The 18,587-nt window shown below is 35.5% G+C and overlaps 2 protein-coding genes across 4 annotated transcripts; one reads left to right on the top strand and one right to left on the bottom strand.

Annotated features, from left to right (window-relative positions):
• The first annotated feature begins 1,119 nt into the window (after nt 1-1,119).
• On the top strand, nt 1,120-13,147 carry LOC143220667 (fatty acid hydroxylase domain-containing protein 2). Of its 3 annotated transcripts, XM_076446294.1 has the most exons (7): nt 1,183-1,296; nt 1,453-1,863; nt 9,092-9,221; nt 9,337-9,440; nt 9,819-10,146; nt 10,824-11,096; nt 11,835-13,147. In XM_076446294.1, the coding sequence occupies exons 2-7, from the start codon at nt 1,845-1,847 to the stop codon at nt 11,992-11,994; spliced, it is 1,014 nt and encodes a 337-aa protein (XP_076302409.1). In that variant the 5' UTR covers nt 1,183-1,296; nt 1,453-1,844; the 3' UTR covers nt 11,995-13,147. The 3 variants fall into 3 exon arrangements, with proteins under 3 accessions (XP_076302401.1, XP_076302409.1, XP_076302394.1); XM_076446286.1 differs by lacking the exon at nt 1,453-1,863 and having other exon boundaries at nt 1,120-1,296; XM_076446279.1 differs by lacking the exons at nt 1,183-1,296; nt 1,453-1,863 and adding an exon at nt 3,604-5,254.
• A 51-nt stretch (nt 13,148-13,198) lies between these two features.
• On the bottom strand, nt 13,199-16,800 carry LOC143220690 (uncharacterized). Its single transcript, XM_076446303.1, has 2 exons — nt 16,098-16,800; nt 13,199-15,784 (listed from the first exon to the last, which is right to left on the bottom strand). Exons 1-2 carry the CDS (start codon nt 16,305-16,307, stop codon nt 15,053-15,055), a joined length of 942 nt encoding a protein of 313 aa, XP_076302418.1. The 5' UTR covers nt 16,308-16,800; the 3' UTR covers nt 13,199-15,052.
• Nucleotides 16,801-18,587: the final 1,787 nt, after the last annotated feature.

Raw genomic sequence — 18,587 nt, forward strand, 5'->3', positions numbered from 1 at the left:
CTACGGACAGTCATCAATTTTCACAAGATCTTCGGCAGGATCTAATTGAAATAAGTTTTGTATATTTTACAGAAAATTTCATTATACGAAAATAACTGAAACTAAAAATCTATATGCGTACATACATGTAACAATTGTTTCCATTCTTCTTTCTATTATAGTGGCTGTCTTATTACACGAAAGAATAGATTGTTTGTATTAATTTTCATCATAATAACCACAAATTTTTGTATGGTTCATGTTATCTTATCTGTGGGTAGAAAATTTATAATTTATTTAAAATCCGTTAATATATTCTTCTTTTATTTCAAGCATTCTGCATAAAAACTATACATTTTTTATATACTTATTTATATGTATCGTTGTAAGCAATAGTAATAATGTTTAAGTTTAGGTAAACGTGTGATCAAATTGATAATTAATAATGCCTGCAATTTATTTTCGAATATTTATGCAATTTAATAACAATGGAATAATATAGAATAGAATCTCATTGTAGCTTGCGCTGCATGTATAAATATACACCACGATACAACAGGTGATAACAGCTGATTCGTATCTAACATATGAAACGGAGCAACACCGTGCACATTTTATAATTATATGATAAAGATTATATATAGTTTATTAATGAAACACTGACGTTTGAAGTAATTGTCAAATTGCAGTGGTTCGCAAAAATGTTTGAACACTTTCTTATTGTTTTTTATATGAATTATGGTAAAGATTATGGTGCGTTCCGCATCACGAAAGAATAAAAAATATAAATTCAATAAGCGCTGCTGTTACGAAACCTTGTAGCAATTTATACTTCTGTAAACTAGTTGTACATGCGTATGTGTAAACATTGAGCGTACATTTCAAATCAAGTGCGTTGAATTTGTACTGTTTGTTCTTTCGTTAGTAACAAAAACATGGCGTCGAATTTAAATAAATCCGAAGCGGCCATCGAACAATCTCGCAAATATGTTGACGGGAAAATTTCTAGCTTACACCATTATGAAGAGGATAAAAGGGTAACGTTATTCTTAGATTTCTTCGTATGATATATTGTTTGACAATTGTTCGAAATTTGTAGACACCCTGTATAACTGTGCAATATATATGTATGCATGCTGGAGTTGCGAAGTACAGGTTTGGCGCTACGGCGCACTTGCCAGTACGGTCTGCGTTTATCGACTATTGTATGTGCTGTGGCAAATGTGATCCATTGGTTCCAGATACAGGAGTTTACGTGATTTTCTTGTGAACGTTAACCATCGTTAACCATGATGGACGTACGGAGCCAATATAAAGGTAGGAAAGAACATTTCGGTTCCCTCCTATGTTGACATACGAATGAAATCACGCTCGAGCGATTCGGCTGAACTCGAGGCGGCCACTTTGACAGTTGGTCCGAGAAGCACCTACAGAATTCGTTGAACCGTCTGTGTTTTCGTTTTCTCTGCACAGTTCGTCCGGGAGGGTTGATTGCACTTGTTTTCCTCCGTTACGCATTCTTTTATTGTTGTGTTCGCACGAAACGGAATCCTGGCGTTGTCGGAATGTATCGACAGACGCTCACCTATTGGCCGTTCACTTTTGGAGGGAAGAAAGCGACCAGTGAAACTAAATAAACGCGTGCCCATTGATCGTGACCGATGATTTATTGTTGTCCCGCTATTAAAACGCAGATCGTTGTTATTGGTAAATCGTTGTTGCAACCGTGGAAGCAAAACACTACCTTTGTTTCTTTGTTCTACCTAGAACATCGACTGTCGGTAGATGGAAAATGAACGATGTCAAGTTAATCAATAAAATTCGTGTTATCATTGAGACATTAATGTGACGCCATACATTGAACTATGCGTAATAACAACAAGGGTAAGTCCTGACAGTGTTCAAGCTTTCGTGGCATTTAAAGGATAAGATGTATCAATAACACCATTAAAGTACCGTCATGTAATCGTTTATTTTTAAACGTGTTTTCTTGTCATTGTTATTATACACGAGTGAAGTAAACCCATCGGGTAAACGATAATATATGTTAACTGTAAGCTAATAAAATGTTACAAAGGTTTAAGACCACTATTTACAATAATATACATACACATATGTAGGTACGTTTCTATAGAATAACCCGCCCTCTTAAAGTTGTTATTTTATGCTTGGTATTTATATATACGATTTTTTATATTTATGTACATTCATTTGTAGCACGTTTATTTTCAAAAAAACATGATAAATACATTGTGTAAATTAATCGATGTATGGTGCTTGATAAATAGTATTTATTTTAATTAAAAAATTAAAGGTTCCTTTAGAACTCTGATTTAGTATATTCATTTACAACAACTATTATCGCTTTTCGAATGAGTCGATAAATAGGTTATATGCAGGTTTGAGGCTTCGTTTTCGAGAAAATCGAGTTTAAAGATCCGTTAGGTTCGCGTGATGTAGTATATGCAGGAAGTAGAATTAGTTGGTCATGATCAGACGCGTGTCGGACGATTCCTATCGAATAACATGCATATTCGTTGCATTTTCAAACTCGACTTCCTCGAAAACGAAGCATCGGATGAAAAAATTTTATTCTATATTTTCGACTTATTACCTCATGTAGAATCACTCCCTACATGGTTGTACCATCAGTAACAGGACAGGCTGTATTTATACGTATTCGGACGCGTATTAACTCTGTTAATAACTGTTTACACAGATAACCGGCTCAATCACTGTATATGTGCCATTTAAGTAGAAACAGCAAGTATTGGGCAGACGTATTGTTTGAATTCAAAGTGCGCGAACTCGATGAAGTGTGCATCTCATTTTCTTAATTATACGTTCTATGCCTCATGATTAGACTACCGATGTTTATGCAAAATGAAACTGGTCTGCGTTAATTGCAAGGTACGGGAGCTACATACAGATCTATTTCTCAAGTTATTCTAATTAGTTGAATATAACGCATTAGTATCTTTAATGCTGTTTTGCATTTGATCTACACATTTTTGTCGTAAATACATAACTCTCCATGTTTGTCTACTCACCATGTTTAAAAAGCTTGTTCACTTACATTTTATTATTATTATAATCTTGACGGTTCATCAACTAAATTCAAAACCCGAATTTTTTTCATGTTTCATTCTCCGATTTATTAAAAATTAAACATTAATATCAAGAAAATTACAATATATTTGAAATTAAAGAAGTAGTAAACAGTTAAATCGGTACTATAATATATATAAAACTGAATAAATAAGCCAATGCGAATGTGTCAAATGGCCACGACTGCTTCGATGTAAATGTCAAAATGTTGCGAACCCATCTAATTGTCTGCTGTCAATAATTAAATAATGTTGCATACAGGTTTATATGAATAATGCATAGTATTACCATTTCTACTCGAATTACGTTGAGTCGCTCGACAAGAAATATTTTTCTAGGAAAATTACTACTTACCTACCGCTTGTAAAATTATTCAATATAAATTAGTTATATTGGCGAACATGTATTGTGGTTGCATACATCCAGGAATTAAGCTCTCGCTCCTAAGAAAAACTGATCAGAAAAAATTATCGTTCAAAAAATAGCATTTATAATTGTGTCTACGGATTTGTTGCATACAATTTACATAAATCATCGACGTCACAAATGTTTGCATATAATCTTCCTTCGAAAACTGACCAGTGCACTGTTCGATTTGGTATTCATTTGTGCATAAAAAAATTCTTCATTTAAAAAATGGCCATTAAATTTCAATAATTCGAGAACCAAAATCATCACAGAGGCAAACCTCTGTGCTATTCTGCGAGACTTCTTGAGGGGGATAAATTGAGGGGAATAGAATTACCCTCTCTCTGTCATTATCGAATTAGTCACGTGGCATCGTGACACGACGAAGACGAAACGTGTCACGTGACCGATCTGTGGCGGAAGCAGGAGTTGTTGAGGGGTACTCGCCGTCGTAAAAGTAAGGTAGAGTGGGGGAAACTTGTGAGGCACGGACAGTATAATTTGAAAAATGTATGGGGTTGTGCGGAACGTTCCTTCTGATTTTGGGTAGGTGGCATTAGGCGTGTCTGAATATATCAGAATGATTAAAAACAAACGCCATGTGTGCATATTCCGAAAGGTGACATTTCAGCTATCTTCAGAAAAAAGATTGGTTGAGATATGTTAGTCAGTTTTGGGAGGAAACAAAGCGCATTATGAACACTTGATGTTTACTTACAGGAAAGAAAAAATACGTATATAAAACTGCGCGGGAAGTAGTTTGCAAGGTGATATCAATCTCGGCGAGCAAGAATGCCCAGGTAGATGCACCACCACTGATAAAAATCGAATCAAAACACTGATCGAGAGTAGTTCAGGCTAGACGACACGTGAATTAGCAGAAATGTTAAAAATATCAACAACCATTATCCACGAGCATTTTGTGAAGCATGGCTACGTAAATCCTTTCGATGTATGGGTTCCGCTATTACTTATAAAGATGTTAAGTGGAAAAACTCCAAAAGTCGATCTACGAAGAAGCACGTTGGAAAGTTTTTCGACAAAACACCTGAGGAGTTCTGGGAGGATGGAATCTTCCAGTTACGTGAAAGATATGGAGAAAGGTCGTGGAACAAACTGGTGCCTATTGAATAAATACATATATATCGACATTTAAATACGCTGCCTTTCTTCCTCAACGTTAACGGTACCACGACCGGTGAATTGACCAGTTTCACCACTTTCATTTCATAGTTGCTTCTCTGCAATTTCCATTCGAAACTATTAATTAATAAATTTCTTAAATAAATTCAGCCTTGTAGTTTTTATAAAACATTGTGTACCAGTCTCATTTTGTCCTCGGTATGGTTAGTGTTAAAAATAGTCTGGGACATTCCGAGGAACTCAATATTTATATTTGATCATCCTGAACGTATGTATACTACCGTTAACCGCCATTTGCATCTGTGACGATATTCCCAAACTATGGAACGTCCTATCTCAGACTTATCTGCGGTCAAAAATTTCGTGGCGGTCTAATATTTGCATAAGCCCGCAAAAAATGAAGTGCTGCGAACACAGAGGAGAATGGTGGTGGGGCGATTATTGTCTGAAGCGTAGTCGGCGATGAAACACGACTACGGCCAGTACGTGACACTTGATGGTGCGATGCCGTTCGCAGCCGAACCATTGTGACTCTCAAATCTTACGTTTCTGTTCAATCAGCAGGAACCAGTCTCTCGTGCGATGGCGTTGTTCGAAACGATATTTCGGAGGAAAGGTACGGCACAATAAACGTTGTGATACTAACGCAACAGATAAAGCCGCGAAAATTCAACGCACGATTTCGGACCAATTTCAACACACCAATCAGTATATCAGTGTACACTGCCGCAAAAAAATCCTCGATCACTCGTTCGATAAACTCGCCGCCTGTAAATTAACCCCAGATAAATTTTATGAAAATCAATTCTTCCTCTCGTCTAAAGTGTTTGGAAGAAAAATTTATCGGTTGACAAAGTGATTTTTGATCAAGTGCAATTATCATATTTCAAATGAAAATATCTGTTTTTGTTGGAATGAACAGGCTTTACGATGATTGTATTGCATGTTTTGTCTGAAGTTAATCTAACGCTTCCTAATGAAATTTTAATGATGGAAGTGATCGTGTATTTTTGAGCGATATGTACAACACGTTTTATTGCGGCACGATTGAACAGTGCAGCATTGTCGGCGTGCGCGTGTTAACGTAAAATGTTTTGTCAGTGACGCAAGTACTTCGTTTAATGGAATCGTTCTTATGATTCCGCTTAGTGAAAAGTACATGACCATGTAAAGTTCAGGTAGGACTATCGCCAATTGGACTTCGCCTGAGTGTACATCGTAAAGATATTCCGTGGCGATCGTATTCAAAAATTGAGCATATTGAGCAATTATGAATGTATCACCCGGTAGTAGCAACAACAACAGGACAAAGTAAAGTTGCTTCATGGTCAAGTTGGACGTTGGACGTTGGACAAGATATAAACAGATTCCAGACATGAAAAATTGTTCTAATCAGATGACATTGTTTAGAAATATAATAACAATTCAGTTTCCGGAAACATATTTTGATCGCAACGTTGCATCTTGAAATAGCTTCACTGATAATCTCAAGGGAAGCTATTGGGTTGTGTAATAAATTCCCGCGTTTTTTGTATTTTATTTTTTTCCCGCAATTTTGTGTTTTGTTAGGTAATGTCTATACCATATATATGCATTCGCAAGTCTTCTTCTTGCTCTACAAACCTATCTGCTTCAATTTTTCGAATTGATTATTTTAATCTCGAAGTAAAATTGCGGGAGAAAGATAAAATACAAAAAACGCGGGAATTTATTACACAACCCAATAGGTCCTATGAGATGTTAAATATTAGAAGAGATTTTAAATATTAGAGAAGAGATGTTAAATATTAATGAAGGAGTCCTTGCACAAGAAATTAAAAAAGTTTGCTTTGCAATTTAAATATACGCATTTTACTGAAGTCTGCGAAGAAATATTTCAACATAAAGTTATTAAAATTCATTCAAGTTATGAACACTTTTTATATGTTGTGGACCATCGCGTAATGTTCACTATATCGCGATGCATCGTCAAAATAAGAATTATTATTGATTTCTTACAGAAATAACTGTTATTAATAATTGCTTTATCAGTGCTGGTTTGAAATCATTTACTAGAAACTGTAGCAGTAACTTTCTAATTTGTGAGAGAAAATCAGGTTCGGTGTGTATGTCGTACTAACAAGTGTCAGTCAGGAAACGCCACATTTTCCGCTACAGTGCGAGCGAGTGAGAGATACATACTATCAAACGAGAAACCCTCGCTCGGAGTATACACATTGACTGTCAGCCGAAAGCGACGGTTTACGCTCGTGACATAAATTATTTACTAGATTTCATTACGCTATACCGTACTCGGCAGTATAACCACAAGTATTGAACCAATTAATTGGTCAGGTTAAAGGGGATAAAGGATTATGCGAAGGCCTCTTTAAGATTACGTGACTTGTGAACAGTATTTAGAATCGTTTCTAACAGACAAACTCCGTTAAATAATTAATATTTTTTTTCATTAGCGTCAAGCTCGTCTTAACAGTCCGAAATTATAAATTTAGAGAACTATTCGCTGATCAGTATTACCGTTTAATTGTTACCGTTAAATGACCAAAAGTTTAATGGACGCATTGAAACCACTCTTGCATCTTTATTATACTAAACTGGAAACACCATGAGTGCTTCCTTTAGGTTATTTGAAGTAACTTTTTCCTCAGCGAAAATTCCCGCCTCGGCGTCGTTAAGGAGTTATTTAAGAAAGACACGGACCAATCAGAGCGCGGCTACAGCGGACGAACTCTGGCTCGGCCAACGGCAACGCCACGCTCAGCGGGACCTGTCGCTGTGCCGATATCCGTTCACTATAGCCGCGCTCTGATTGGTCCGTGTTTTTCGTAAATAACTCCTTAACGACGTCGAGGCGGAAATTTTCATTGAGGGAAAGTTACTTCAAATGACAGAAACCACCCCTTTCAAGGTTCTCCAACATTTTTGGGACGTCCTGTATAACATTTCAGAAACAAGTTTACGGGAGTTCGAATTAAATAAAATAAAAACTACTGTAAATTGTAGGCATTCGTGGGCGCTGTAAACGCATGAAGATCCACGGTGTAAATGCAATCCACCGTTGAGACACGATGCAAGTGACATGGTGCACGCGTTGGGTAACCCTCCTATATGCAACAGTTTTTCAGCACTTCTATAATTCGGCCACTCTGAAAGCGGTAATTGCGTGTAATCACCTGTCTGAAAGGGCTGAAGTCGAGTGGTTGTTCAGCGCATTGTCGATCGAATCCGGGCAGTCTTGTGCAACGTCCTGTTGTGCAAACGCCGTCTTTCTTCATTGCACGTTGCTACCTTCGTTTATTAACAGCTGCGATATTTCTTGCCGGCTCCGAACTTGCTAATACACGCCGGGGGAAAAAAACGAATTTGTCGTATCTGTTGTTGTCCATAGGCATATCTTTTGCCTGTTGTCGTTCAGCAACGTCGCCACGCTTGATAACAATCACCGCGGACCATTTGCACCGGTACCTACAATACAATACAAATGAAACGTTGGTCGTACGAACATTCCTGCAGCTTCGGGAACAAAAAAGAAGATCAGTTGAATCACTATTATCCAATTAATTAATGTAGAGGCGAGCGTTCAAACACGAGAATTTTCAAGTTATGCAACAGCTACGACGCGAGACGATCAACTACGGGATGAGGAAAAATTCAAAGCCACGCGATAAGGTATAACACATTATCTCCGATAAATAATATTCGATCGAAATTGTAAATATGGTCGTCGAAAGAATTATTGGAGGGTATATTAAAAATGGAAAATGGTATTATAAGTACATATATTTAGAAGAACAAACAGATTTCACGGAAATGTTAATAATAAAGTAAAATACTGTCCATCATTATGTGAAAATTCTAAAAACAACAGCAACAAATTCAAACAGCATGATGAAACATTAGAGCACTTTTTAATACTTCGCACGATGAAGATGACAGTAAATAAGGTTGCCAGAGCCAGTGTCACATTTCCTCATTACGTAACGTGTGAAAAACATATTAATTTTTAAATGAATATTTTCCTTGTGTATACGATTAGTTTTATCATTTTATTTCATTTGGTGGATTACCTCAAACGCGTGAACAGCTGTACTGACTTGATTTATTCAATCGAATATTTTTTGCCAGGGGTAGTAAGAAATAAAATGGTAACAAGGATTTTGTTGTTCAGTTAGAGACATGTCAAAAAACACAGACTCGCCAGATCAAGACTTGTGTCCCCACTCTACCTTCCCCTTCTACGACGCTATTCCCCACACTTCCGCCGCGGCGCAGTCACGTGAAGCGTTTCACCTCTGTCGTTCATGTATCCGGCGGATACTATCCGGTACTGGTAGAAAGAGAGGGTAACATTTACCCCTCAATTCGTGCTCCCTCCCCTCATCTGGCGACACTGGTTTTGCAGAGTCAACTTGGTCAATTTTTATTTAAAATAACAAAAATATTCCCTTTTCAGTGACGGCTGCGAGCGGCGATGGTTGTAAAAATCAAACTCCCCCGACCCTCCTCTCGAGTTTACGAAGCGTCCTCTTCGTAATAGGAACGGTGGTGATCGGATTCGCAGCTTTGTGCAACTCACTAACATGGTAAATTTCATCGAATAAGATATACAAAGTTCATCTTTCTGATCTTTCTGTATCGTTTCGAAAATCCTACAATTTCGATCGAAAAAATTATAATAACAATTTATTTGTTTCTCAGGCATCTGCAGCGATTCTGGGGTGCATCCGGGGATTTCTGGCAAGCACAATGGGACAAAATTCTAGACAAACTGGGCGATGATCCTGTGACACTCTGGGTTTATGGTACACAATATAAACATTTCACGAAGCTATTAAACGTACAAAAACAAATCATGAAATTCGAATTCATTCGACAAATTATTCTATCATTTTTCAAGTAAATATTAACCGCCGAACCATTTTCTAATTTTTTCAACTTTCGCAAATGTCCATTTTCACAAAAAAAGAAGTCTAATAATAATATTCTAAGTTGTAAGCTGCCAAAAATTATGTTTTTCATTGTAAAAGAAAAAGAATATTTTATTCACTTTGATCACAGCCTTTTTGATGTAATTTTATTTCTTTAGAGTAATATTTTATGAAATCTCGAGTGGCAGAGATCATAATGAAAAGACAATCATTGATCTCGGAAAATTGAACGTGTTTGATGGACTTTTTCAGGGTCGCTGGGGCTCACGTTTTTCGTTTACTGGTTCTTCGGCGGTATTTATACAATTTTAGACATAACTAATCGACCGGCCGCTCTGCGACGATACAAAATACAACCTGGAACGAACGAACCTGTCAACAGCAGGGAATTGTGCAAAGTAATCGCTCAAGTAGTGTTCAATCAGATCATTGTTGGAGTTCCTCTGGCGTACGTCAGTTATCGCTTCATGGAATGGCGCGGTTATCCCCCCGTGCGTGAATTGCCGACCTTCCACTGGGTACTCGTTGAAATTGCAATACACATATTATGCGAGGAAATTGGATTTTATTACTCGCACAGGTACGTCGACTTTTCTATATAGACGCTGTAGCAGCATGCAACTGTCACATATTTGTTAAATCTGACAAATTAACGAGGAAAACTTATTTTAACAAATGTTCAAAATGTGGTGTCCATTCAGTTGGTTCACCTTGTTGAGCATTTGTTAAAATACACCCTGTACGACTTCCATTTAATCCTGGTACTCAAGGTCATATGAAGGATACGATACTACAAGTCGTAATTTGTAAAAGCATACAGTCCCGTTTAAAGAAGTATTGATGTCCTTGAAAATTGTCTACTCATCGTAATATTTGTCCCTTAAAATGTAATCATACTGTTCTTAGACTCTACATTCTATTGTTATCAGTAGACTGCGGATGTTTATGCAATTTTCAATTTTTGTAGGCAAACTTTTAAAAAGTGGAATCATTTAAAATGTTATTTTCAGTGATAGTAGTCTTTGTAGATCTGAAATAAATAAAAATCGTACTAAATTCTGTGGAATACTATTTTTCAGCATTTTTTGAAAATTTTCAGAAGCCATAAATGCATAAAGATCCGAAGTCTAGTTATCAGTAAGAAATGAGATTGGTGTCCAACTATACATACAATCGTCCAACTCTATACCCTACCTTTTTTTTATAATATCGTAAGTGAATAGTTCCAAGTAAAGCAGTAATACAATTGTATTTCAGATTTCTCCACAGCCGCTATTTGTACAAGTATATACATAAACAACATCATGAATGGACGGCCCCAATAGCTGTAACGTCGCTATATTGCCATCCTTTAGAACATATTGGCTCAAACCTATTGCCACCGTTTTTGGGAGTATTCATCGTAGGTTCTCACGTGGCTACCGCTTGGCTTTGGTTCTCGCTTGCTATTCTATCTACGTTGAATGCTCACTCAGGTTACCATTTACCATTCTTCCCATCCCCAGAAGCTCATGATTTCCATCACTTAAAGTAAGTATACTTTCCAGTAAATATCGAAGCAGAAGTCTCTTTTACATTCTTATCCCTGTTTCGTCTATCAATGATCATATTATACAGGGTGAGGCATCTAAATAACTCTGCTCCTATTGGAATGCGAAAGAATGCATCAAACTAAATTTACTTGGTCTCAAGATCAAGGTATACCAGATCTGAATTCAATAGATTTTTGTAGAGGACATACGCACATTAATTTCCCCGAGTGAACTATTTTTCATTGTAGTTGAAAATGCTTTATTAGATGCTATATAAAAAAATATGATTCCATTACAAAAAAAATGATGACATTAGGTCATGTATCCCTAGATATCGAGTAAATTTAGTTCGATGCACTTTTTTCTATTGTCCAATCGAATTGTTTTAGGTTCCCCACCCTGTATACTGTATATTACAGAATTGAATATAAGCAGCGATAAACATGGAAAAATTCTTGCAGTGTGAGAAAATGATGGATTTCTTTAATATTTTAATAAAATTGTTGTTGTTTGTTTTTGTCAATAGAAAATGCGCTGCCCACTAGAATTTTAGTATAATTGTAAAGATACCCGTTGTAATTAGGTGTAGCGAAATTAAATACTACATAAATATGTCTACACTATTAGACTAGAATTTCAACAACACGACATGTACATAAAATGAACAGTGTGAAATTTCGAAATTTTTTATTTTGAGTTTGGCAGTGAACACATTTTAAGTATTTTATTGTTTCAGATTTAACCAATGTTTTGGAGTCCTGGGAGTACTGGACCGTATTCACGGAACGGACACCCAGTTCCGTAATTCCAGAGCTTATCAGCGTCATTTGATGATGCTTAGCTTGATACCACCAAGGGAAGCATTCCCAGATGAAGTAAAATATAAATCCAAATAAAGGATTTTTAATGGACGTCATAATATGAAATATGAAAGTTCAGTATAATGTTATTCGGAAAATACGTAGAAGATACTTCGTGATCTGAAGTATTTCATTTTCATTATTCCTGATTAAGCATGATTGACCAGACAAATATAATCAGCAGATTGCATTCCAAGCTGATGATATTTTTCTCGTGGTTACCTGATTCAACGATCAAATACGCTTTTCTTATGTAGAAACTGCATACTTTTACTCAGTCCATTTTTCCTTGCAGTTTCAGTTCATTCAGAATACTAAAGTGATGCTACAGTAATTTTATATAATAATTCAGTAGAGGTCCGATGTTTAAACGTTTTTTGTATGTGATGTAATATATTTAATATAATTGTACCCAATATGTTATTAATCAATCAACCGTAAGGTGTAAGAACAATCGTTTTAAAGTTGTATTGACATTATGTGTATCCATTTTCTTTTCGTATTGAGAACTATACAAATATACATGGAATGCTATAAGAATTTTAAAGAACGAAATTTAGATTATTGAAATATCTTTTTTACGACAAAATACACTGTTGGAGAACTTAGGATTATATGAAGTACTTCATCCGGATATATATATAATATATACATTCACGTAATATAGCAATATTGCGAAGGCGTTTACTTGGCAAATTATGATTGTATTGAAATTACGAAATTGTGACAAAACTGTTTACGACAATTACTATTTTTATATTCAGTTCCATAATAAAAGCAATAACTTAACACAAATTGAATCTAAGACGGAATTATGATTATAGTATTGTAATTTGTAATATGTCATTAATAATTATGCACTCTTAATGCTTTATATTTATATGATTAAGTCAACTTTAGAGAGACATCGATATGTACAATCATCCTTTTTGTATGGTTGAATTTGTTTATACAAAAAGAATGTGTTTGTAAGATCACCAAATTGAATTGTTTCTACATTTCTTCTCTTTGCGAGAACATTGTTTCAAACAATATATGGAAATCGATGCTCTATTAGTTGTTAGTTATTATATCGAACGACGTTTCGTCAATCGACAGTGTGAAGTTTGCAATTTGTATGAGACTCAAACACTGCTAATTTTATGTAAATATTCACACAAAAAGCTTACTAATAAAACTTTATAATCAAGTGGCGGCAGAGTTTTTGTTTTGTGTATGGAAAGAAAACTCTTAAACAGCTTCAATTATATGTGTTTATATTTTATAACAATATGATTTTTTACATACTTATACAAAAATAGCTGTTACTGTTTTATCACATTTAGGAAAAATAGAAATTTTACGAACAGTAAACAAAAAGGAAGTCCCGCAGGGAATTTCCTCCTTATAAATAACAATCGCGAAAATGTTATAAAATGGTGTAATTGCACAAATCATTGCTTGTATTTGCAACAGCACGAGTCATTCCCAAACATTGCTCACTCTCCATTTAAAATGCATATCATAATTCTTATCAATGTATATAGAAAAATCAACGTTAACACGTTTGAGACGTTGTCCCTTGAGGACTTAATTTTCCCGGCATTCAGCCGGCGACGGGCTTTGTGGATCGACTGTATCGAACCTGATAAAATAAACTTAACAGATAAAACATAAAATGATATGGACTAAAGAAGAAATAAAGATGGACCTTTACACTTTCATGATTCTGCATAAACTAATCGTCTATTAGCCAACAAATATTTCTCGTTTTCCATCCGCTTATCGCATGATAGGGAATCGATCCATAATCTAAACACGAAGTGAAATAAAATCTCTGTCGCGTTGAGCGCGTTATCTTTTGTTTATACTCTGTCAAACGTCCGCTGAGTGCTCTCCGCCGGCCGAACGGAAAGTATGTATGTACATATGCACATATGTATGTATATCAAAATCGGCTCCGTCTCGAACGTGTTAATAATAAGCACATAAATGCACTGACATAAAAACAGTTCTTACAAGAAATTAGAAAACTGTTGCTATATAAATCAAACGCTTCTTTGGTGGGATAAGTATTAGCTTAATTAGCTTAAAATTTGTAAAATAACACGAAATATATTGTACAAGATTTAAATAATAAAACAAAATTTTAGTAAAAGACAAATGATCAAAAGTAATGCTCTATGAAAATTGTTTCTTCAAAGATTTGAAAAGAAATCATTATAATTCAAGAGCTACATCGACACCTTATTAAATTTTAAATTCGAAAATATTTAACATTAAACTACGTTCGAACGAATTATCTATAAATTATTTTTTCATTCTATTTTATAGTGAAGAAACTTAATTTCTGAATATTAATACTAATGTACATAACATGTATATGCTTAGATACAACTTTAACAATTTTGAAATTAACATCTCTTTAAAATTCTATACTTGTAGGGTTTATCAAATACTTTTACTCTGTTAGAATTTTCTTATCTAGTTTGTTGTAATTTTTATATTGTCTTTCTTGTATACCGTTCATCATAATTATATGCATGCGAATTTTCAAATTCCGTGTAAACAATTCCCTCTGTATACAAAACATATTCGTAAACATATAAAATAATAAATCTCGTAATAAGGCAGTAATTTATAATAATATTGTATGTGGAATACGCTATGATACGATACATATTTGCAATTCTGTATATAAATGGTATAATATCGTAATCGAAGTTATATTGGCAAAGTAGTATACTAAATTTGTATTATATACAGTGTTTCGAATATATGTACATTGAAATATAATTACGGTGGTGATGGAGGAGCTCAAACGAAATAAATGTTCTATACAATAACATGCCTGTTCTGTTTTCTTTCAATATATACATATGTATCATAGTTTTGAATTGAAATATGTTTATGTTATACCCCTAATTAGAGGATATTTTCGTTTTGTAAATTTCTTGGACAACAATAATGGAACAATCTAATTCCTGTGAGTTCCTTTATCGCTTCTGTAACTATAATCCAATTTATATCAGAGACACCTTCTATATGTAATATATTGCACGGATGGAAGTATTCTTATGATATAAATTTCTGAATGGTATTAGATTTATAAATGCTAATCATTGTACATTCCATCGATAAGAAAATCCATTCTGCGGTAGTGTCTTTTCTCCCAACAATCTCTACCTTGTTTATATACTATAAAAAGAATAGCACCCAACGCTGGCAAAGCTATGAGGGCAATAATAACTTGAAAAACATAATCTATTCTTTTTGGAAAACCTGAACGTAATCTTGTGGGCGAAACAAATGATCTCTTATCATTATTTGGTTCTCCTATTGTTACAGTAGGCTTTGCTTTGTGTTCTCTAAGCAAAGTTGTTGTTATAGTGGTACTGCTTGTTACATCTTGTTGTAGAGATACACTTGTATTCGGCTGTAATGTACTGCTCGTAGTAACATTAGAAATATTCTTTTTCTTATCAGAAGTAGTTAGTTTTGAATCATTTAAATGATTGTATGTGTGTTCGCTATTATGAGTCACAGTTGTTGTAGAAGATTCAACTACTGACTTAATTTTTTCAAGTATCACTTTTTCAGTAGAAATATTTTCCATCTCATCATTTAACATGTTGATTGCACCTTTTCTTGGCACTATTTTGGACAATGCCGGATTTCTTTTTGCAGCTATTACTAAATCATCCTTACCAGTGGCTAAATTATTTTTCACGCTTAGATTGTCAGAACTGCCTGCTAAATATGAACTAGTAGAGGATACAGGCTGAGTAGTATATTTAATCGAAATTGGGCCACCTTCTCCCATGAACGAAGAGGTGACATGTTTTCCCTGAAATAACATTTAAACTAATACTGGTACTTAATAGTTAAACATATCATAAAAAGTAATTATTTATGTGGTAAGAGAACAAGAACATATACTTACATAAAATATCAAGACAAACGTTTATAACTAGTAGAATATTTTTGTAGGAAAATTGTAATTGAGATATGCGACAATTAATACTTTGTGAAATCGTTTTGCTTATATTAGTTAATGATTTCTGGCACATGCTTTTATATGAATATTACATTCCTTATATATAAAGTTTAGAAACCAAGAAAATGTAAACAAATGAAACATTAATTGAGAAAGTTCTTACTACGTATATTTGGGGTGAGCCAACAGGTTTGAGAGTGGAATCAATCATCGAAGATAAAGTTCGATCATTATTTCCAACTGATACATTATTGGACGCTGAAGGTGTTGTACCATCTGTTTTAATTTCATCACCGACAGATGAGGTTAGAATAGACACGATCCATATAAAGAGAGTCAATCCGTGAAGTCTTGGCACCACAAACGAACTCATTATTTTAACTATAATACCGTTGTTCGCGATGCTTCTGATTCTTGGTTAAATCCAGTTAAAACGTGCAAAAATATAGAAAAAATAAAAAAAGGTGAATGGCTCGAACCACTACGAAATTCGTTGCTCCATCGCAAGCACGCACTAACTGTTGCGTAAATATAAACATATATACGGATAAGTAAGTACATGTATGAGTGTATAGTGTACATACCACTAACACACGTCAACTGGTACAATTTAACTTTCTTTGATATTGTGACACAATAAATTGAATTTTACTGATTTATTTATAACGAAGTATGAAAGTAGGTACAACATCAGTACAACATATGTTGTGTGCAACTACTATATAGAAAATGTTTCATTTGCAAAAATGTGGTTTTACATCATAAACTTAATTCTTTCTTATGAATTGGTACAATTAAAAATAATGAAAAGTGCACAATTAAAAATGATGAGATTAAAATCACAATTGTCCATCAGATCCATATAAACACTACCTGTTTTAATGAAACTGGCGCCATAAGGGAAAGGTGCTGCCATCCAGCGTTAAGAAATTGACGAGATACGGCGGGATAATTCATTTCTCGATAATGCAAAGATGGGATTTTTCAGTAGTTAATAGCGCTAGATAAAAGATCAATCTAGGCCGCAATCGCCCTCGAAAGTCCTATTTTTACGTTTATGAGGCGTAATTTGCATTATTCGGCAGCATGTAGTTATGAAAATAGCTACATGCGCAGTTGTATATATGCTTCCGAATAATGCAAATTACGCCTCGTCGCGAGAATTTAAGAGGAATTTCTGGATCTTAGAATGATTTTCCCGTAGAATTGTTCAAACGTTTGACGACTCGAATTAAAGATGGTACTTATATCGTAGGGGCACTTTGATTCAAAAGGAACACAAGAGCATATGGAAAAAACAATAGAATCCCATTGTCAGCTCGAACAATATTGACTCGATAAATTTTAGAACCATAAGGTCTAAAAGAAAAACTTTGAAATAATGCGTCATGACTTTCCCGACGACCCAATACATAGGAATCGTCTGACGCGTCTGACCATGATCAACCAATTCTACTTTGTGCATATACTAAAGTACTAAAGCACGCGAACCTGGCGGACTTTAAGGCTAGCAGCACCGACGAGATACTACAGCCCCTGTGTTATTCAGCGGGACCGGTAACCGGGCGCGACGGGCGCGGGGATAACGTGGAACTTACAGTGATCTGAAATACCACATCGCTAAAAGTTCTACCAACGACGAGATACTCGTCAAGTAGAAGAAGAATGATATAGTATGGAATGCTCACATTACCCATTCTGTAATTGCCTTATAATACTATCACCGACGAAATACTATCTCGTCTCTTTACCTAAATAGAACCAGACGATATATGACATTGTTCACGCCCGGGGCAAATCAACTTGGATAATACATATATTCTGATCTGAATGAAGGTGAAATTGCAAAATGTTGTGAAAGACAATAGGTATAGGAATAGAATTTATTGAAAAATCAACATATTTATTAAATGTGCAGCTATTAGCTCGATATTATCCTTTATTCATAAGAGACTAGAAGTTCTTACAAATAAAGGATAATGCCGATTGCCCAGGTCTCACCACGAGGAGGTTGCTGCACGAGAGACCCGAAAGGGAGTCAGAACGAATGCAATATTCCTTCTGCCTCCCTTTCTTACAACGATGGAATTATACTAAATTACGCACGCAAGTCGAGCAATTATCGTGGAGCAAAAGGTGTGAATCGGAGAAGAAGTCTCCGATCCAGGGGGGGATCGAAGGCGAATCAGGCAGAAGGCTCTGATTCTTTCAAAGTAAAAAATAAGAGCGAACCAGAGCAGAAAGCTCTGGTTCGAAGGTGACGCGGCGCGTACAATGCTTGCAGTGCAGCTCCGGTCAGAGCCGATACCTGACGTGTCCTCACCAAGAGGAATGGACAGTGAGAAGTGTTCAAACGTAACACCATCTCTCTGCCAACTACCTGCCACCAGGCAACGCAATGCATTGAGATGACGTGGGTAGGATGACGAACAGAGAATTTCTCTGCCAACTACCTGCCACCAGGCAACGCAATGCATTGAGATGACGTGGGTAGGATGACGAACAGAGAATTTCTCTGCCAACTACCTGCCACCAGGCAACGCAATGCATTGAGATGACGTGGGTAGGATTACGAACAGAGAGAATGGCAATACGAGTGAACAGGTCTCAATGAACCACCCCTCTCAATGTATCGACGCCGAATACCGGCTCC

Source organism: Lasioglossum baleicum, chromosome 2, assembly GCF_051020765.1.
Source record: "Lasioglossum baleicum chromosome 2, iyLasBale1, whole genome shotgun sequence".
Classification (NCBI taxonomy): domain Eukaryota; kingdom Metazoa; phylum Arthropoda; class Insecta; order Hymenoptera; family Halictidae; genus Lasioglossum; species Lasioglossum baleicum.

Excerpts from the sequence above, each read along its gene's own strand:
- LOC143220667 (XM_076446279.1), top strand. The coding sequence starts at position 5,221 with ATGGCGTTGTTCGAAACGATATTTCGGAGGAAAG. Across the intron at positions 10,147-10,823 it reads GGATTTTATTACTCGCACAG|ATTTCTCCACAGCCGCTATT; the intron begins GTACGTCGACTT and ends ATTGTATTTCAG. Across the intron at positions 11,097-11,834 it reads CATGATTTCCATCACTTAAA|ATTTAACCAATGTTTTGGAG; the intron begins GTAAGTATACTT and ends TTATTGTTTCAG.
- LOC143220690 (XM_076446303.1), bottom strand. The coding sequence starts at position 16,307 with ATGAGTTCGTTTGTGGTGCCAAGACTTCACGGATTGACTCTCTTTATA. Across the intron at positions 15,785-16,097 it reads GCTCACCCCAAATATACGTA|GGAAAACATGTCACCTCTTC; the intron begins GTAAGAACTTTC and ends ATGTTATTTCAG.